The sequence below is a fragment of the Tripterygium wilfordii genome, chromosome 9, assembly GCF_013401445.1.
Source record: "Tripterygium wilfordii isolate XIE 37 chromosome 9, ASM1340144v1, whole genome shotgun sequence".
NCBI lineage: Eukaryota > Viridiplantae > Streptophyta > Magnoliopsida > Celastrales > Celastraceae > Tripterygium > Tripterygium wilfordii.
The window spans coordinates 835,012-856,349 of record NC_052240.1 but is presented as its reverse complement, the minus strand read 5'-3'; the positions used below and the strand labels follow the sequence as shown (position 1 = coordinate 856,349).

The 21,338-nt window shown below is 39.4% G+C and overlaps 4 protein-coding genes and 1 non-coding gene across 5 annotated transcripts; 3 read left to right on the top strand and 2 right to left on the bottom strand.

Annotated features, from left to right (window-relative positions):
• Window positions 1–40: 40 nt before the first annotated feature.
• On the top strand, window positions 41–4,547 carry LOC120004779 (pentatricopeptide repeat-containing protein At4g30700-like). Its single transcript, XM_038854072.1, is given in 4 exon segments — window positions 41–1,111; window positions 1,113–3,038; window positions 3,728–3,798; window positions 4,411–4,547. Coding segments are annotated over 2 exon segments (2,367 nt in total). The 5' UTR covers window positions 41–179; the 3' UTR covers window positions 2,548–3,038; window positions 3,728–3,798; window positions 4,411–4,547.
• Window positions 4,178–9,307, bottom strand: LOC120004778 (cellulose synthase A catalytic subunit 7 [UDP-forming]-like). Its single transcript, XM_038854071.1, has 13 exons — window positions 8,820–9,307; window positions 8,533–8,728; window positions 8,248–8,447; window positions 8,020–8,119; window positions 7,820–7,940; window positions 7,471–7,737; window positions 7,012–7,357; window positions 6,656–6,919; window positions 6,363–6,575; window positions 6,055–6,262; window positions 5,771–5,967; window positions 5,227–5,580; window positions 4,178–4,963 (listed from the first exon to the last, which is right to left on the bottom strand). Exons 1-13 carry the CDS (start codon window positions 8,892–8,894, stop codon window positions 4,379–4,381), a joined length of 3,126 nt encoding a protein of 1,041 aa, XP_038709999.1. The 5' UTR covers window positions 8,895–9,307; the 3' UTR covers window positions 4,178–4,378.
• Window positions 9,308–9,955: 648 nt separating this feature from the next.
• LOC120004890 (translation initiation factor IF3-4, chloroplastic-like) lies at window positions 9,956–14,252 on the bottom strand. Its single transcript, XM_038854229.1, has 9 exons — window positions 13,896–14,252; window positions 13,742–13,781; window positions 13,487–13,546; window positions 13,302–13,354; window positions 12,623–12,672; window positions 12,488–12,521; window positions 11,083–11,155; window positions 10,886–10,978; window positions 9,956–10,283 (listed from the first exon to the last, which is right to left on the bottom strand). Exons 1-9 carry the CDS (start codon window positions 14,174–14,176, stop codon window positions 10,140–10,142), a joined length of 828 nt encoding a protein of 275 aa, XP_038710157.1. The 5' UTR covers window positions 14,177–14,252; the 3' UTR covers window positions 9,956–10,139.
• A 1,079-nt stretch (window positions 14,253–15,331) lies between these two features.
• Window positions 15,332–21,235, top strand: LOC120005568 (eukaryotic translation initiation factor). The gene is made up of 9 exons (XM_038855270.1): window positions 15,332–15,717; window positions 16,891–16,962; window positions 17,102–17,197; window positions 17,484–17,675; window positions 18,118–18,215; window positions 18,742–18,829; window positions 18,930–19,280; window positions 19,377–19,619; window positions 19,752–21,235. The coding sequence occupies exons 1-9, from the start codon at window positions 15,538–15,540 to the stop codon at window positions 20,772–20,774; spliced, it is 2,343 nt and encodes a 780-aa protein (XP_038711198.1). The 5' UTR covers window positions 15,332–15,537; the 3' UTR covers window positions 20,775–21,235.
• LOC120006766 lies at window positions 16,324–16,429 on the top strand. The gene has a single exon (XR_005470103.1). It is a non-coding gene; the product is annotated as a small nucleolar RNA snoR103 (small nucleolar RNA).
• Window positions 21,236–21,338: the final 103 nt, after the last annotated feature.

The following is a 21,338-nucleotide window of genomic DNA, read 5'->3' as shown; positions in this document are numbered from 1 at the left end:
GAAAGTAGAAGAACACAATGTAGGGGAGAGAGTAAAGAAATTTGCGGTGTTTATTGAAAGTAGAAGCACAGAGTGTAGGGGAGAAGGGAAGGAATTTGCAGACGATGACAATTACTTGGATATAAAAACGTTGGGCCCTTCAAAAACTAAACCTAAACCTGAACGAAATAAAATAGCAAATGTATAGCAAAGCCGTCGCCACCACCGCACCGGGTAGCCGTAACTTCTTTCTGGGGCTTCTGAACAGAGCCAGTTCTCTCTCGCACCTCTCCCAGACCCACGCTCAACTCATCCTCCACGGCTTCCGACATGACGTCGCCATCGTCACCAAGCTCACTCACAAGCTCTTCGACTTCAAGGCAACGAGCCAAGCACGCCACCTCTTCCTTTCGGTTCCAAGTCCCGACCTTTTCCTCTTCAACGTCCTCATTCAAGGTTTCTCTGAGAATGGGTTGCATACGTCGTCCATTTCGTTTTTTAATTATCTGAGGCAACGTACTAATCTCAAGCCTGATAACTTCACTTACGCGTTTGCTGTATCAGCTGTGTCGAGGTTAGGGTATGAAAAGATTGGTGTTTTGTTGCATGGGCAAGCTATTGTTGCTGGGTTTAGTTCGGATTTATTTGTTTGTTCTGCATTCGTTGATTTCTACTTAAATCTTTCTCTAGTCGGGCCAGCTAGGAAAGTGTTTGATGAAATGCCTGAGAGAGATACTGTATCATGGAATACCATGATTTCTGGGTTGGTAAAGAACTGCTGTTTTGAGGATTCAGTGTGGGTTTTTGGGGACATGGTTACTGGTGGTGAGACTCGGTTGGATTCAACTACAGCATCTGTGGTGCTACCAGCCATGGCAGAGTTGAAGGAGTTGAGATTGGGGATGGAGATTCACTGCTTGGCTGTTAAAATGGGGTTTCACTCCCACATTCAAGTGCTTACTGGCTTGATTTTATTGTATTCGAAATGTGGGTACATTGGCAGTGCCTGGCTGTTGTTTGGAAATATTGAAAAGCCTGATTTAATATCTTGTAATGCAATGATATCCGGGTTTACTTTCAATGGTCAGACTGAGTCTTCAGTGATGCTCTTCAGAGAATTGCTAATTAATGGAGAGAATTAATTCAAGCACCATTGTCGGCTTGATTCCTGTACATTATCCTTTCGGTCATTTACATCTAGCTAAATGCATCCATTGTTTCTGTGTGAAATGCGGTATTGTCTCAAATTCTTCTGTCCACACGGCATTGACCACGGTTTATAGTAGATTGAATGAAATGGAATGGGCCAGGGAGCTTTTTGACGAGTCTTCAGAGAGAAGTTTGGCTTCTTGGAATGCAATGATCTCGGGGTATGCCCAAAATGGTTTAACTGAGACAGCTATTTCTCTTTTCAGGGAAATGCAGATGTCTGATGTCAGTCCGAATCCTGTCACTGTCACAAGTATTCTTTCGGCTTGTGCTCAGCTTGGAGCATTAAGTCTAGGAAAATGGGTACATGGTATAGTTAAGAGCAAGAGTTTTGAGTCTAATATATATGTTTCGACTGCTCTAATTGACATGTATGCAAAGTGTGGAAACATAATGGAGGCACGGCAATTATTTGACTTGATGCCAGAGAAGAATGAAGTAACTTGGAATGCAATTATTTCCGGTTATGGTCTCCATGGACATGGGCAGGATGCACTGAATCTGTTTTCTCAGATGTCACATTTTGGTGTTACACCAACTGCAGTCACTTTCCTTTCCATCTTGTACGCATGCAGTCATGCTGGCTTGGTAAGGGAAGGAGAGGAGATTTTCCATTCTATGGTCCATGATTATGGGCTTAAACCCTTATCTGAGCACTATGCTTGCATGGTTGATATCCTTGGGCGAGCCGGACACTTGAAGAGGGCCTTAGAGTTCATAAAGGGGATGCCAGTTGCGCCAGGTCCTGCTGAGTGGGGTTCACTGCTTGGTGCTTGCATGATTCACAAAGACACGGACCTAGCACATGTAGCTTCTACTAGGTTGTTTGAATTGGACCCAGAAAGTGTAGGATATCATGTGTTACTCTCGAATATATACTCAGCTGAAAGAAATTATCCACAGGCTGCTTCTGTGCGTCAAGCGGTGAAGAAGAGAAAGTTGGTAAAGACTCCTGGGTGCACTCTAATTGAGATTGGTGAGACCCCCCATATCTTTACATCTGGTGACCATACCCATCCACGGGCAAAAGAAATTTATGCAATGCTAGAGAAACTGGAAGGAAAGATGAGGGAAGCAGGGTTTCAGGCGGAGACTATCACAGCTTTGCATGATGTGGAGGAGGAAGAGAAGGAGTTGATGGTGAAGGTTCATAGTGAGAAGTTGGCAATTGCTTTTGGTCTCATTGCTACGGAGCCTGGAACTGAAATTAGAATCATTAAGAATCTTCGAGTTTGCTTGGATTGTCATACTGCAACGAAGTTTATATCTAAGATTACAGAGAGGACTATTGTGGTTAGGGATGCGAATAGATTCCATCATTTCAAAGATGGTGTTTGTTCTTGCGGTGACTATTGGTGAAAAATTTACCTCAAAGTAGGTTGAGCTATGTGGAGTGGAACAAGCATCTGAATGTCAATTTTTGCAGTTTAGGTTGCTACAAACTGAATTGGACAGCAGCATTATTGTGCGATGAACATTTCAAATGTTTTTCGAATATAAAGGAACTCTTATTGAGGTGGCGCAGCGCAAAGGAGTGCAACCCAAACGGACTGTTTTCATGAATTTGATATACTTGCTTCTCAAAAAAAAAAAAAAATTTGATATACTTGGATTCTTGCTGGAAGTTGGTACTCGCATCCCATTTCATTTACTGGCATGGCTTGTTATGTTTTTTTCTTGAGGAATTTTCTTGTACCCGACCAAAAAAGGGTACAATCTGAAGATGACACTTGTGTTGTTATCTGGCGAGCTCCGTTCTGAAGCTCATTTGGTTGGGAGTCTAGAAGTTGCAATCTAGTGTAGCCATTCCCTGTGAACTTCAATTTGAGATTATGAAGGCTCTATTTCAGGTGAGCGCATACTTTTCTTAAATTTTGGTCTTTTTATTTCTATTTTTAATTTGGTGAATAAAGTTTATATGAAGAAGGTCAGTAGTAACATTTATTTGACGATTCTGCCAATTTAGTTTCAGAAACTATTTTGTCTCTGCAGTCTCTGCTCTTTTGTGAATATAATGCTATCGAATAAGCACCTCAGCCTAGTGTGATACCTACTATATATTTGTCTCCTTTTGCTCCAACTATATGCCTATAGTTATTTTCCCTGTTTCTGTTGACCCAAAATCAGAGATCTCGCTAGTTCCCATTCAGAAATCATTGTAAATTTTACGAATATTTGGCACTTGCTCTGGTTGAAGAAAAGGCGCAATAATTTCTAATTCGATGGCTTCTGGTGTTCCACTTTTAGCCTGTGATTATTCAATTTCGTTTAACACTTGGACATTTAAATCCTCTTAATATCTTAGTGTGGTGAAATTAAATGTCAGAACGGAATTTCCTATATAAAGATCATGTAGTATTCTTTTCTTCTCATGTACATGTTCGCACTTGGAGCTATTCAGGATTTATTTCTGCTGGAATGTTTAATAGCACGTAAGCTTTTAATTACATTCCTAATGATGTAGTCATCATCATGTGAAGGGTTTGGACAGACATAGTATTTTGACTATTTTCTCTCTGAACATTTTGGCTAACGATAGACAAGGGTGGCATTTTGAACGAGGACGAGGAGAATATATCACTGCTGTCCTTGTGAAAGAAAACGCTCGAGGTACAATACTTGTTTCTTAATCCTTAACTTGCCATTGTTTTGAAGTTTGTCACTGAACCTTCTAAACTGTTATTAGTTCATGCTTTTACTTCCGAACTTTTTTCTCTCTATAAAAATTTATGTATTGGGCTTTTTATTTATTTGCATGTCAAAGTAATTCGCTTCCTTTTCTCTTTCTTTTTTTTCCTCTCTTTTCTTGCATTTCTTATTTGGATAATATTGTTCATGAGATGGGTTTGAAACTAGATCAGAAAATCCAAGATCTGAAAGGAAGCTGCTATTGTTTTTCCATTTTTTAAAAAAAGATAAGATATTGTTGGATTATAGGTTTTCAAATATCTTGCAATTCTTGGGAAATTTATGCAAAAGAAAAATAATATATCCAAAAAAAATCAGAAGCACCACATCCTTTGATTTAATTACAAAACTGGTTATAATCATTCTAGTACACGAAAATTCTTCAACTAACTTTATTCTTTTTTGTGCATCTCCATTATGTTGGATTGTACATCAATGATGTGAAACTTGTACATATATCTTCTGGAGGTGCACATTTTTAGAAAGAAAAGAAACCAATTAATCAGCAATTGATTCCACATTGCTTGGTGTCAGGTCCCTTGCTCTTCATCACAAAAGGGTCAATTCGAACCCAAAGCAATGAGAAGATTGAAGCCAAGAGAACTGACCATATAACGACAATAGTTGGTGTCCGGTTTTGCCGCCCCATTAAACCTTTGAGGAACGGGTAGAGATGGACAATGACCCAGAAGGCAAAGAAAAGCTTACCAAATAGAGGTCCCCATGACTGGGACCCATTGTTGATGGCATCTGATATTCCAGCAACAACTCCAACAAGGTTGATGATTAGTATAGTAGTTGGAGGGATTAGCAAGGTTGTCCATTTAAAGGCGTAGAGGTCTCCAAACTCATCCTCATCATCAGTTGCCTTTGATGTGACTGTGAAGTTGGTATTTACTCCGGCCAAAACCTTCAGAAGACCTTGCACAACAGCAAAAAGATGCGCTGAAACTCCACCGATGACCCAGAATTGCTCATTTCTCCACCATTCCTCAATGCTTACTCCGCTCCACCTCAGCTCAAGAATGCCGGTTATGATAATTGAGAGAAATAGAGCAATGAAGAAAAGACTTGCAAAAGTGCTTATCTGATAATGCACAGCAGAATGGTTTTATCAGCAGATCAGGAAAATGTTCTAATAAATTGGCAGGCAGTTTGTTGACAAACAAAATTTTACTCTAATCATTGGGTTTGAAGATTCTGGGAACAAGATTTTTGGAACTCTGCAAATTCAGGATGAGTCTCTGTGGTTGCATGTATGAGACACAAGTGAAATAATTTGAGAGATGAGAATGGTCTTTCCAATATTTTTTTTGCCTTTTAGTAGAGAGACTAATGATAACTAATTACCTGTGGCATGATGAATTTGTCCGTAAGCAAGCAGATGGCAGGGAGAATACAGTATGCAAGGAGTGGCAAGGATGTAAATGGATAAACAGTTGTGTTGACATATGCAAATCGTTCGAGCCACTTGAGTTTCCCTCCCTTGTAGCCATAGCAGAGGGGGCTATGACGACTAAAGAAGATCTCAACTGAGCCAAGTGCCCATCGAAGCACTTGATTGAGCCGATCAGACAGGTTGATAGGAGCTGAACCCTTGAATGCAGGTCTCTTTGGCATGCAGTATATCGACCTCCAGCCACGACAATGCATTTTGAAGCCTGTTAGGATATCTTCTGTAATTGAACCATAAATCCAGCCCAGCTGCACATCCAAAAAAAAAGGAAGTATTCAGGTGATAAGGTCTTTAACCTTGATATAACTTCAACATGTTTACTATTCACAAGATAATTCATTTTCAGGTGTAATTGAAAAGTTTGATAATGTTTTTCAAGTTCAGGGAATCAAGAAGATATCCAGTCAATGTGCAGGATCTGGGAGATAGTCACATTACCTCCAATCCCCATTCGGTTTTGTCCTCGTAGCCACAACTGATGACATGAATGGCTTCCTTAAGTAGGGCTGCTGGACTCGATGAAGGGGGAACACCACCTTCTTCCATTAGAGTTGAAGTGACAAAAATTGCCGATTGTCCAAATTTCTTCTCGAAATTCATCTGGGACATCAGCAGCTCTTTGTCATCGTCCATTCCTGCTCAGATGATAAGTGTAGATGTGGATCAGGGGACAGAGTATATCAGAAGACAATTCAGTGATCAAAATTCAATGTTTGGCGAACCTTGTAGGTTAGCAGCATCTCCATTTGCACCATCCTTGGAATACTTCTGATGCTTTCTACGGCGACCAAAGCAGCAGCCACAGGTTACCATCTTTGGGCGCTTTGGACCCTTTGGAGGTTCATAGCCGTACAAAGCTTGTCTTCTGAAAACGCATCCTGTGCCCACGTACGCAGGGCCCTGAATTCCATCCAGGCCTTTCATGTTTATCTGCAGGGACAGTCAAAGGAAACATATATTCAGTCTCTTTGGACAATCTCGGGGACAGAAACGTAGCACATAAATAAACCCTTTTATTGGAACAACTTACATCAAAGAAGACTGTGTTTCTATTGGCATAACGATCATTCCGATCAATTCCATCAAATCTTTGTGGAAATTGGACGTAGCAAACTTTCTTTCCAATTTGGTGGTCCATCAAGAAACACATGGCCTCTCGCGCAGCCTTGCTGTTATTAACATAATGATCACAGTCCAAGTTCAGCATGAAAGGAGCATTTGTGAGTACCCCAGAGACCCGAACCTGGAAATTTGCAAATAAATATGTAAGGTATCACACCACAATGGTTATCCCGATGTGAAGTAAGTACTTGAGGAGTTTACCAAGGCATTCATGGCACCAGCTTTCTTGTGATGCTGGAAACCAGGCCTCTTCTCACGAGACACATAAACTAGGCGAGGGAGCTCATTTCCTTCTGCATCAAGACCTCCACTATGTCCGAGAAATACTTGAATCATTCCAGGGTGGTCCTTGGTGTTGTTTCCTGGCCATGGTGTTCCATCTTGCATGATCCACCCTTCTGGAGGTACCTTCTGTGCTTTTGCTACAAGCGCATTTACCCGCACCTTGAATTCTTCATATTCTCTCTTTCAAACATCAGATTCAATAAAAACTCAAAATTTCTGAAAAAATGTGTATATAGGTAATCGTTTTGTAAGCTTGATAAATCAGTACTTACCTTCATTGCTCTACGCTCTTTGACAAATGTAGGCTGGACTTTGTCCTTGAGATAGTCAACCTTTAGAGTGAAATACATTTCAGGAGCTCGAGGCTCTATGCAGAACCTTTTGCAGAATGGCACCCACTTTCGAGCAAACTCAGCTGTTTGGGACAGGGATTCAAAGGTGAGCATTGACGCACCATCATCAGATATGTAGCATGAGACTTTATCAACTGGATAATCCATGGCCAAGATGGATAGAACAGTGTTAGCTGTAACCAGTGGAGGTTCCTTCATAGGATCCACAGTACTAACAAATATATCCACTGGAGCAAGCATATTCGGTTCGCCTTCCCTCTCATACCTACATCAATATTTTATCAGCAACTGCTATAAACTTATTATAGGTCCTTGTCTTTCGACAAAGATGACAGTATGACACCAATACACCATAACTTCAGCTATTATTATTTCTACCTGAGAGAGAGGCGATCAAGATAGGTCTCTCTGTCAATTGGAAACCATTTGGGGAACTGATCAAGTATCCAAGAAAATGCAAACCAGATTTCACAGATGATGGATGTTAGCCAGAGCCCAATTGCATCATGCACAGGGTGCAAAATTCTATAGCGGAGGAAGAACCCCAATATGACAAGCCGAGCAACAATCACCATTCGATATGGGTTAATCTTGCTAGATGCAATTGGTACTTTCCTTGAGAGCGGCTGCCTTGCCTCATCAATTCTGCATTGGTTTATTTATACAGTCAAATACAAGCAAAGTCATCAAATATGAAGTTGGGAGGATTAATGTGTAGGTTACAGACATGGCCATGTCAGCATCATTTGCATCATCTGGTTCGGGTCCAAGATTGCCTTGCTGCATCTTCCAGTCATCCATCCTCTCTTTCCACCCTCCCTCTTTCTTTTCATCCCATCTTGCACTTCCTGATTTTTCACAACATACATGAGTGGAGTGGTATGTAATTGCAGATCAAGAGCTCATGCGTTGTAAATGATTTCATACCTGGTTCAGATCCAGGATATGGATGCACTCGTTTGTGAAGTGAAGAAGATAACATCTGATCGCCATGGGCATAGGATGCTACTGAAAGCTCCCCACTCACCTGAATTCATTCAATTGCAAGCAAGCAAAGTAAGTTATTTATTTGAACTGAAGAAAGGTCATTTATGGAAGTGAAGGCAAGGTATGTAACTTTTCTGGATTAGCAATAGCACTCTCATTGTTCCTTACCGGCATGGATCGAATGCCAGCAATAACTGGTGGGAATTGGGGGTTTTCGTCATCTTCGGGGCCTCTTCCATAGCTCATCTTTCCATAAAGCAATGCTTCTGCGAGATGCTTTTGCTTGTTCTGTTCATCTTCAATGTTGAATTCATGTTCAATATCATCAACATCCTCTTCATCATCATCTCCCTCCACCCTCGGACTCCCTGGTCACAACATTTCAGAGAGAAGTCAAGTCACAGTGCATAAATATGTATACACCAGTAGTTGTTGCATCAAAAATTTTGTTACCTTTGAGACGTTTGTATCTAGTCTTGCACTGAGGGCAATGTTGGGTGCCTTCTCTCCTTTCATACTCGTAGCAAGGCCTACACACCGGAAAACCACACTCGTTGCAGGCCACGAAGAGATCTTTGTCCACAGTAAGTCCAATCTCATCCCCACATATCTCACAAACTTGACCATCCAAGTTCTTCAAAGGCTTATGCTGCACCAAAGAAAAAGAAGGCTTTCATATTAGTCCTATGCATAATACTTTCTTTTACTATTTGTTGTTGCAGGAGATGTTTAGTCAGTACCTCTTCATGGTTATGAATTACAACAAGCTCGTTGCGGTTGTGAGACCCTGCAACGAGTCCAGCGCTAGCTTCCATGGAGGCCGTGGCCAAGGAGAGAAGATTGAGAGAGAATTGATGAGGAGTTTGTACCTTATTGTTGTCAGGAAGTTGTTTTTATGAATGGAAGAGTAGGGTCCTAATGTTTCCAGGTAAGGTGGCGTTGTGTTGGCTGCTGAGTCTCCATTGCCTTGAAGTTAAGCTTCCTCTATTTTTCAACTACCATGCCCACCTTGGATGTTCTTTTTTCCAACGTACTTACGTACGTGTGTGTGTGTGTTACACCTTGTATATGTATATCTTAGTTAGTAAGCTAGAAATGCAAGCCAATTTGACTGAAGTAAAGAGAACAAAGCTTGTCTGTTAATTTGTTAATTGAATAGTATGTGATGCTCATAATTAATCAGTGGACCTGCATAATTCCAAGCACCCATGTTTGTGAAATTGTGATAGTTTAGCAGCTGCATCCTATTGGAAGTAGTGTAACTCAGTATAGTTTGGGATCAGATAATTTATGTATCTGCAGCACCCCAATTACCTGATTTCTGTTTGGATCATTTTTTTTGTTAAATTATTGCTTGTGGGCATTTTGGGAATGAAGAAAGTTGGTGGGTTTGGGTTTAAAAGTTTTGCCTATGGTATTGGAAACGGTAGATTGGAGGAGAAGCCTATAGTGAGATTAATTTGCAGAATATCTTGCCATACTTTCAAGGAGAAAAAGTTTAAAAAAAAAAAAAAAAGCCAGTTTCATATGAGAAAAATAATGAACAAATGAGGCATAAATTACATACCGTCTGCCAAACTAACATTTGGTGTAGTATAAACCTGTTGCTTTCAGAACTTAAAACAGAAAATACATGTGACGAGAAAGCATGCTTGGAATGTAAGTACTTAAACTACAAGTCAAGGTCCAAATCAATTAGGTATGTGAGTTGCAGACTCTCCATCTGGATAGTGTAGCCTCTCCCACCCAATTTCTACCTTAATATAATATATATATATACACACACGTCACACATGCACACAACATGGTGTTCCAGAAGCAACAGTTCATTCCTTCTCCCTCTCCCTTCTTTTTCTGGGTTTTCACTCTAAATGGATGGTCAAAAATAAGGAAACCTCGACTCTAATATTGAAGATGTACAGAACATGTTCTAATACAGTTTGTATAACATAGAAAGCATACCCAGCAAAAAAAAAAAAAAGTATACAACATTTAAAGATCCTAAAAACTACATGAAAAGTATAAACAAAAGTTGCATCCATTTGTTTAAAACTCGCCACTCAGACACCAGCAGAGACTTCATTTGCTGCTGACTTATCCTTTTTCTTTGGTGGTTCTTGAGCTTTCTGAATGACAGCCTTATTTGGAACCAAAGACAGAAACATATTCCTGTCAGTAAAATTTTTGCTCTCCTCAGTTGCAAGCTGCAAAACACAGCACCAGAGTTGTAACCACTAACCAGATTGATCCAAGAAAAAAAGTTGTCATGAGCCAAAATGTAACAGTAACAATGGTAGCCTCCAGGCCTAATTTCAGTCATTTGAGAATCGCCCTTACTAGGAACGCTGAAATACTAGCATTTTACTGCATTAAAATAGCTTGCCATGGCAATGGTGAGTGGTGGTTAAATGATGAAGAGCAGGTGCACCCCAAGTGTTGGGATAAGGTCAGACCAATGTCAACATAATTTGACTCACACAACCAAGGCAAATTACTATCTACTTTAGATTGAGATAAGTTCCCATCAAAATTTCACGTCCCACACTACATAATTCTACATGTCAAGATGAAACGACCTTACTTTTTCTTTTGAATCAATATTTATCATTAATAGGGCCCTCTTTCCATAAAGTATGTCCCCACAGAATGCTTTTTCCCCAAAATGCTGGTTAATTAAAACGCCGTAAGCTGTGAAATATATTTCTATTTTAAACAAAAATCCATGGCTTGAGCAGTAATGTTGTCTTCTTTTTTCGGATGCAAAATATATATGTTCATTCATAATAACAAACAAGTTGTGAAGTACCTCCCCAACATCATTCTGGAAACGTCTAAGAAGCTCAACAGCAACATTTTTGAACTCGTTTTGGCGGCCTTTCAGATTAACAATTACCTTAACCTGAAGGAAAGTTTTAAAAAATGTTAGATTCATTGCATGACGAAATTTTACATAATCTCAAGCCTGAGAATGCAAAACACGCTTACGACAAAAACTAATATTACCTTGTCACCATCGTTCAAAAACTTCCTAGCAGCTCTCAAGCGCACTGAATAATCATGTTCATCAATGTTGTACCTGCCAAAAAAATTTTTAAAAAAAAATCATTACAAGTAACATAACTACTCTAGCTTCTGAGTACCCCTGATACGTGTATGCTGCAGTTCTTTAACCGTGTATGCTTAAATAAGCGAGTGTGCACAGTGTTTTTGCAACTATGTGCCAGTGAGAGTAAACTGTAAAACAGAGTGGCTTGTATTTACCAATACTAGCATACTGGAACTGACTCAGTCCGTACACATCAAAATTTCAAGTCTAAGTAAAGCAAGGATAAAGACATGTTTGTTTTGAATTTTGGGAGAGCATTTCAATCAGAATGCATTTCATCGAGCTAATTTTGTTAAGCTATGTTCATAAATTTTGAGATTGCCTAACCAAATTAGGGCACTTGGACAAAAATACACACTGCCCTAAAGAATTTTGATTTTTTGCAGTTTCCTATGCCCCTATTTTGCTGTTTCCTATATTAATAGACTTTTTTATTTGTTCCTTCCCATTAAAAATTGGTGGTGAACCATCCAATGAAACTATCAGATCTGAACCAGAACTCTCAGTCAAAGCAGCACTTGCCACCGAGGCAGATTCCCTCCTCTGCCAGGACCACTTAAAGCAATGAATCAGAATACCCAAAAAGAAAGATGGCTAATAAACCAGTATCTGAGCAGATATAAGAGCAATGGGTATTGACATTTAACGCAAGCCTTGAACAGAACACCCCAAGGCCCAAACCTGTACCACGCCAAAGCAACTACATCTTTTTGTTCCTTCAGAATATGTAGGATTTGCACAATTGAACGCTCTTTCAAGTTGAACCCATAAATTCCTCTTCACATAAGTTTTTTTTTCTAGTTTCTACTTTCTAGTAGTAAATGCAGTTCCATGGTAACAAGTAACAATGACAAGGAATTCATTTTTCTATAATCAATCCCACTTCCAATGTCTCTGTGCATGTGAGTAAGCAAATAAAGAAATAGGAAGTTATATCCACAACTATTATCTTCCAGCCAGGTAAATGACAGGTCCAGCTTTATTTGATACAATCTCAATATTATCACATAAAAACGAAAAATGGCTAACAACAGATTTTTTTTCTGGAATTTTTGTTTCTCGTATTCAAAGTCAAAAGGATCACCTAGCACTCTAGCCACACATCCCTTAGTCCTACAATGCAAGGCCATCCTGCATCAGAGTAGATGCGGAATTCATTTTTAAAAATCTAATAGGTTGCTAATGTGCATTGAAGGTTCCATGTGAGGGAAGCTTTGGGTCCTAATTCAGAAACAAGTTATCAAGAACCAAGTTAGATGCATGATGCATCTGAAATTAAGTATATGAGATTAAAACACTTACCCCATTTTAAGCTCCTTCAAATCCATGCGATTGACTACATTTAAGAGCACATTTAGTCAGTATCTTTTCCCACAACCATGCAATATGCATGAATCAGGGAAAAGCAGCAAATTGTTTAAATAAATTCACCAGCACCTTTTTTCTGCTGTTCTTTCTTTTTCTTCTGCTGTTCATATCTATATTTACTGCCAAAGAAGAAAAAGCATTTTAGTTACCCAATTAAACATTTCACTTGGAAGACAATAGAATGAAGTGATATGACTTCAGTTCAAGTCTTCAAATCTCAAGATAGAGGACAAGGAGCAAATGTAACACAGTAGCAGTTCACAGAGGATAAATATGAACATAAAGGGAGATAAGCACTGGATGAACTAAACAGCCTTTCATATTAAAGGTCATAAAGATGATTGACAGTGTTGATCTAGCCAAACCAGGGGCTTGAGAAGCATGAGATGGATGGTTCTAACTATTATAGATTTTGAAATAAATAGACTAACGATAGATTAATGGGCTACAAAGTGAAATAAGTAGCCTTACTGTGAAATAAGTAGCCTTACTAGCGTAAGAATGAACATTCCATTTCTCAGTTTACTTTTCAAATTTAAAATTTGGGGGCAAAAGAATGAAGCTTTAGCAGTCAACATTCCTATACCACCTGCTGCTAAACTGCATTGTTCAGTGATATTTGCACAAAGATAGTTCCAAGAGTCTGTTTCAATGATGAAGTTTCTCTTCATTAGACCCAGAGAAAATGCTATTGAACATTAAAGATAAACTTAGTTCCATTATCTTATGCAGTTGTATGACATAATACCTGTAATCCATTATTCTGACCACAGGAGGATCTGCATCAGGGGACAATATCACCTACCAGAATAGTAGCAGTAATAAGTTCCATATTGCTCCATCACATGTCAAATGAGAGGCCCAGAACGACAAAAGGAAAGGAACTTATAATGGGAACAAGAGAGAAAAAGGAGAGAGTCATGGCATACAAACCAGATCAAGTTCCTCATCTTCAGCCATTTGAATTGCCTCATTTTTAGATACAATTCCAACCTACATAAAAGGCAAGAGAAAAACCAAAAGCTGAATGAGACCCCCATTATACTAGCTGGTTCTTCAGTGGCAAAAAGAACAAACGAAATGAAAACTTTTCAATGCATATTACTATGCTGATTCTCAAGTTGTTACAACAACACCCCAACGGAAACGAAAATATCTCAACAAGTAAAATAACTAAAACCCACTAACCATATTCTGCTGCTGATCAATAAGCCTAACAGTAGCTGAGCTGCAAAAAGAAAGAGAGACGCAATTTCAACTCTAATTCATCTAAAATTCACTTCAGAAACCTCAAAAACACACATTTGTTCCCAAAATGCAAAACAATCAAAACATCAAATACCTAATGGAAAAAATGTCAAGGGCTTGATCCTCCTCTTTATTGCTCTTACGTTTGGAGTGTTGCGGCCCACCACCACCGTAACGGGATTTAATTGCGGACTTACTAGAACTATAAGAAAGAGAGAGCGGAGAATTTTGTCTGCACAAACTCTGATTATTCAAGCACGGGCCGAAGAGCCTGAACTCGCAAGGTGAGAGCGATAGTGGTGAAGGTTTCATTTTAGTGGTCGGAGGTGCTAAGGAGTGAAAGGGGAATGAGCGAGTGCCATTGATACCAGCCATGCTGTTGAAATGGCGTCGATGCTCGCAATTGGTTGAGAAATTCTTATCCTGTGATCTTGAGCGAAGAAGCGGGGAAGGGGATATATTGTGGGCTCGGCTGATCGTTATATCTAGGCCTGTAAGAGAAGGCCCATGGACTTCTCACATGTCCTGGGCCTCAAGAGGCCCCAACTCCCAATAACAAAGTGCTTTATGTGTTCACTGTGGGCCAAGTCTTGGGCTCGGGTTTGGAACACTAAACTTGAGCCGGGCATGATCATTGTTTAACGACATTTTAAAACATTTTACTTGAGCCGGGCCGTGAGAAAGAAGAGATGGGCTCAAGGAATCGAAGCTAGCCCAACCTGGCCCAATATATTTAGCTTGTAGATTTTTTTATGCCCGGCCCATAAATTGGAATCGGCTTGATTAAAGAATCATTCTTGCTTTTCTTTTCGGATTAGGGGCTCCGCAATTTCTTAAAATTTACAATTCAAATTTAATAGTGAAGAAAAAATCAGATAAATTTTAAAAATAAAAAATAAAAAATATGATATGGATGTGGCACACCTACGAAACCATTTGATTTAAATAGTTAACTCTATAATTTTAAATGAATGGTAGAACCTTAGAGGCTCAGATCCCTTGCTTTTAACTTGTTTGAAACCCTAATCACATTCCTTCTCGTTTTATTTCCTTTAAAAAAATCACCTTTTTTATCCTACCTTGAAATAGATCAAGAAAAGGACACAACTTCCAAATAAGGTTAAAAGGACAAAATCATTGCGTGATGCCTATAAACTAACTTTCCAACGATAAAATTCCCAATCCCCCACTCGAATGGGGAAAAAAATCCAATCTAACCATGAAGACGAAGATGATTCGATGAACACATCAAAATAGTAAAAACTTTTGAACGTGACCTAATATATGGTACACGTGGCACCCTCAAATAAGCCCACAAAACGTAAGTGGACATAACCGACACGTGTTGGTGGATGTCTTCGTTGCGGCTCTAAGGACAATGGGGCCCACTAACCGGTAAAAGTTAGGGCAAACGCAAAGAAAATAAGGGCTGGATATTCTGAATCTGATTTTCGAAAACGCACCGTTTTAACGAAAAAAACAGAAGGTTACAAGCCCGAATCATATAAGGGTTTGTATTCCCGTTCGACCGTGTTCCTTTACAATACAAAACACTTCTCCTCTTCTCTGCTCGTCCGCAGCAGAGAGAGAAATCTATATAGCTCCTTCTCTCTCCCATTCTCTCTCTATCAAATCCTGATTCAGCTTCTCTTGTCGCTGAATTCATATACATCTTTGTTTCTATCTCTGTTTTTGACCTTACGGCGGAGATTTTATCCAGAGAGCTAGATCGAGGTATGCAGCAGACTGATCAGACGGTGTTGAGCTTGAGACCTGGTGGTGGTCGAGGAAGCAGACCCTTTGGTTCTCGCTTCGATAACTCTTCTTCATCATCATCGTCCGCCGCCAATCTTGCTTTTGGCGATCTCCCTCTCTTACGTCCGCATGGCGGCGCTCCTCCTTCTTTCTCGATTAAGGTTTGATTAAATCCATCTCTTCTCACAATGGATCTAGGACTTTCATGGATATACACACGTGTTATTGATTGTGTATAGATTCGGTTTTTGTGTTTTATGGCTTCTTCGTCGAATGATGATAACAAAGTTGCTACTGTTTGAGGTGTTTCTGTTTTTTGTTTGTATGTCAGGAATTTTGGGGTTCTTTTTTGGGGCTATAATAGATCCGGTTATGATGAAGATTGGATCTTGGTTTGGTTTCGTTGGACAACAGAATTAGAAGCATAATGTTTTAGCTAGGCGTGTATATGTGTTTTTTACCTTTGTACTCCCGTGTTCATTAAGATTTGTTGTTATATGTGAACAGATAAATATGTTCTGATATAAAACCAGAGCATATTGGAATCATTAATTGATTTTTGGAATTTTTTTTGTTTTGTCATATTCAAAAGTGGAATACTGAGCGCATGATGCATTTGAATTTGAGCCTATGCTGTCTAATTGGTGATTTGATTTGGTCCGTGCACAGAGTTTGATTGCGTTAGTAAGGCTTGTCATGTTTGGACCTTAGTAAGAGCAATTAACACCACAGGGATTTTTATTCGGTGTCCTAATTCTTGGTGGGGCACTAAATATGTGCACCTGTTGTAAATATGGACGAACAGCAATATGTAGGCTTTAGGTGGGTTTTGTATTAAGTTCAAGATTGCCCATAAAGGACCTACAGACATTTAAAATTCTTTTTTCTTAAGCCTTGCCACGTGTTAAAAAATGAGACATTAAGTGAACATTCTGCTCGATAGTTCTCATGGTTGAATGTATTTTAATTTTTCTGTGATGCTTTTCATGGTCACTCCCTCAAGTAGTTGTCTGGGCTACTTCTGCTGCTGTGCTGAAGTTTCCATAACGTGGTTCAAGAACTGTGCTTTGGACATTATGGCTTTTCCTCTGACCTGGATAGTATTCGTTTATACTCAGCTTCTTTGTTTGCACCTTTTTGCTGTTGAGTAATGTTATTTTGGCAGTCATTCTAGTACATTTGAACAAATATTGTTCTCTGATCCTGCATAATTTTGTTCAACTCTACTGCTGTTTTTAACTCATTCTCGCTTCTTAGGATGATTTGATTCTGAATTTGTCTGTCATATTAGTACATTTTAAGGTTTTTGACTTTGTGCTGGTTTTGTTGTTTAGACTGGCGACTCAAGGTTTGAGGGCCGTGAGCGAGCACGGTACTCTAGAGAGCAGCTGTTAGAGCTTAGAAAGGTGAAAATTTGAACCATATGATCTGATGCTTAAACATGACTTAGTGCAATACAAACTGGGGTTGCAAGAAACTGAATCAATCTCTTCAGTATAATACTATAAATGAATTCTGAACTTATATATTGATATTTCCTCATAGGCTGTTGAAGTTTCTGAAGAGATTCTACAAATCAAACGAGAAATTGATGTTGAACTTTTTGGTGAGGAACAAAGCTGGGCGAGTGGAGAAAGCAATGTGAGTTCCTGTCCAAATCTGATCTGGTGATTTGTAGCTTCTTTATTTTCTCATTGTAGTTAACTTATGTCTGTAATTAAACTTGGTATATGTGTATCAGTGCATAATTAAACTTGTAACTTGGCTTTTTAATTTTATATCTGTGTGTGTTTATTCCCAGTAGGTTATGGGTGGAATGATTGTTAGAACTGTTTGTTGCATTATTAAAGTTGAACTAGTTTGTCTATGTTTATCTTTCTACTTAACGGCGATGTCTTTTCTGACAAAGTTTATCCACTCCATGCAGCCCCTTAATCAGTCTCAGAACCGTTATTCTGAGCCAGATAATCGTGACTGGCGTGGCCGTTCTACTACCTCTTTTGATGACAGAGACCTTGGTGGTCGATATGACTCCAGGCAGCCAGAAGCAAATCCATTTAATCGCCAAGAGCAACTCAACTCCCAATTTTCAAGGGCACAAACCTCTGCCAACCAATCGGTGATTCATCTGAATATATTTGGTTATTTATTTTGTTTGTACTTTAGCTGTATATGACTAATGTTTTGAATTTACCCATACAACTGAAGTAAATTTCTCCTTAAAAGAGAGTTCTTTGCAGGATCTTTTTTCTTTTACTTTTTTCTGCCACACATACTAATGCTGAAGTGAATGCAACGTAGAAATAAAGTTACTTATTTGTATGAAGACTTCTTTTAATTCTCTTCTTTTTTTTTTGTCAATATTATCTTCATACCTATATTGGCCTTGTATTACATTGATCTATTCTTTGGTATCTTACTCGCTCGTCTCGTATAATATTTATTTAAAAGTCTGTTCTTTTTTTAATTTTTTGCTCTTGCAGTTTATTTTATGAAACATCTGCGCTGTTCTTTAGTTTCTTTTGGGCTTAGTCTAACAGATGCATTCTGTGTTAAACCAGGGAGGGCCTGCTCCTACTTTGCTGAAGGCCGAGCAGCCATGGTCAGCTAGAAGGGGGAATCTATCTGAAAAGGACCGTGTCTTGAAGACTGTGAAAGGGTAAGATATCACGATTATAATTTAGTATGACACTTCAGATTCTATGTTCTAATGTTATCATTGGGTTGAGTCCTCTGAATAGGAAAAGCAAACACATGCTTATGTTATAATTGTGTGACAAGTCGACATCATCTTTTATCTTGAGGTTTACTTTTTCTACTTTAGAGCAATGTATATAATCTTCATTGTTGAAAATGTGTATATTGTGACTTGTATTGAAAAATGGGAAACAAGAAGGAAAAAAATTAGTGTGATTTAGATGTGTTAACATGTCTAAACTTTGTATCTAATCTATGCCATGTCACGGACAACTGTCAACAATAAACTCAATTACAAACTATTTTTTGTTTTATTAATGTGTCGCATCATCCTTGTTTTTTGCCACGTGTTGTATGTAAATTTGCAACGTTGGGGGATGCACTCCATTTTAATTGTCCGAGATATTTATATTTACATCCTTGGTTTTAGGAGGTGAGTTTATTAGTAGTGGTTATGCTTATTAATATATATATTGATTTCCTTGCAGGATATTGAACAAACTTACCCCTGAGAAGTTTGATCTTCTCAAGGGTCAACTTATTGATTCTGGTATCACATCAGCTGATATATTGAAGGTTAAATATTTTACACATCTACCTACCTTTGTCTAAATATTGTGTACTATCAAGTTTTGGAGTCATCAATTGAACTCTCGGTTTTGGCTTTCTGATGCAGGGTGTTATATCATTAATATTTGATAAGGCAGTTCTGGAACCCACATTTTGTCCTATGTATGCTCTGTTGTGTTCTGATCTTAATGAAAAGCTGCCCCCCTTCCCATCTGATGAACCTGGTGGTAAAGAAATCACCTTTAAGCGAGTCCTCTTGAATAACTGCCAAGAGGCATTTGAGGGTGCTGGCCAACTGAGGGAAGAAGTGAGACAGATGACTGCTCCAGAGCAAGAGATGGAGCGTCGAGATAAAGAAAGAATTGTCAAGCTCCGTACTCTTGGAAATATCCGTTTGATTGGGGAGCTCCTGAAGCAGAAGATGGTACCTGAAAAGATAGTCCATCACATCGTTCAGGTTATTATAGGAGCTACATCCTTCTTTAGCTATTCTCTAAGTAATGAAACTGGATATATTTCTGATGTCATTCATTGTTACTTCTCATGTATACAGGAGCTCTTGGGACAGGAAAGTAAAACTTGTCCAGCAGAGGAAAATGTTGAAGCCATCTGTCAGTTCTTTAACACTATAGGCAAGCAACTTGATGAGAGCCCAAAATCACGACGTATAAATGATATCTACTTTAGCCGATTGAAGGAATTGACCACCAATTCCCAACTGGCTCCACGACTGAGGTTCATGGTTCGTGATGTGCTTGATCGGCGAGCGAATAATTGGGTTCCTAGGCGTGAAGAGGTAGCTAAATTTTTTTTTGTTCCTTGTGAATGTGCATGCATCTGAGGATGTTGTTTGTTTGTGTTTGTGTATGTGTATATGAAGCAGATGCTTAAATCTCTAACAATCTCTTGCCTTCGTGTACCTCTGCAGGTAAAAGCCAAAACCATTACTGAAATCCATTCTGAGGCAGAGAAAAATCTCGGGTTGCGTCCTGGTGCCACTGCAAGTATTAGGAATAATCGTGGTGTAATATCTGGGCCCCCTGGGGCCCTTGGGGGATTCCCAATGAACCGACCAGGCTCAGGTGGGATGATGCCTGGCATGCCAGGTACTAGGAAGATGCCTGGGATGCCCGGAATTGATAATGATAATTGGGAGGTGCCGAGGAACCGGTCGATGCCAAGGGGTGATGGACCAGGTGTGCAGGCTGTAGGACGTGTACAGGCACCATTGGTTAACAAATCATCATCAGGGAATGATAGGCTATTACCTCAGGGCATTGGTGGAGTCATCAGTGGAAGGAACAGTGCCCTTTTGCAGGGTGTTGGCGGCGGTCCTCCTCACCCATCAAACTTTGCTCTAAGTACTGAGCCTGCAGAATCGAAACCCTTTCCTGCTATGTCTGTGACTCCGGTGATGGAGAAACCCACTCCAGCTGCAAGGTTGAATCTAGATGAACTTCGGAGAAAAACAATAGCACTTTTGGAGGAATATTTTAGTATCCGACTTCTAGATGAAGCATTACAATGTATGGAAGAGCTGAAGGCTCCAACATATCACCCTGAGGTTGTCAAGGAAGCTATTTCCCTTGGACTGGAGAAAAGTCCTCCATGTGTCGAACCAGTTGGGAAACTTATGGAATATTTGTTCACCAAGAGGGTTCTTACAGCGAGAGACATAGGTACTGGTTGTCTTCTGTATGCCGCTATGTTGGACGATATTGGTATTGATTTACCAAAGGCTCCGAGTAATTTTGGTGAGATAATTGGAAAATTAATTTTGGCTGGAGCACTGGATTTTAAGGTTGTGACAGAGGTACTTAAGAAGATGGAAGATGACATGTTCCGGAAAGTTGTGTTTGATGCAGCGGTGAGGGTAGTTACTTCGGGTCTTGGGCAAGTGTTGCTGGATTCACAGGCATCCGATATCGAGGCTTGCCAGAACTTGCTTTAGGAGGCTTTCCGTTTGCAACAGTATTTGAATGTCCTTATCATTTGAACTTCCAGTTCTTATTTTGACATCTCGACAATGCCCTCTCATCCCACTTTTTTTGAGGCGAGCAACTTTGTATTCTGTCATAAAGGTGGAGCTGCTAAAATGGGTCATTTTGATTGAGTTGTATATTTATCAATGTTATAGCGGTTTGTTCACTGACTAAAGAAATCAAACCATAATACCAACGGATTTTGCTCTCGATTGACGGCCAAGTAAATGGCTGGTTGATCGAGTAGGGTGACCCTTATAAGGGAACCGGTTGTTTTGTATTTGATTTGTTACTTTACCTTCATTTTTGTGTTTTTTTTTTCTTTTAAACCAGTTTATTGTTGAAACGTTGATCTGAGAGTTTAGCTTACTACCATTGCTATGTTGCTCTCGTTACTGAATCTGGAGCTATTTTAACGTGGCTTGTGGTAGATTTTGCTGGTCCTGACCTCTTTGGTTTTGACTTTTGATTCTTGTGCTGTGCTATTGTTGTATTTTATAATTGGTAATTTGGTACAGGAATCCAAAACTGCA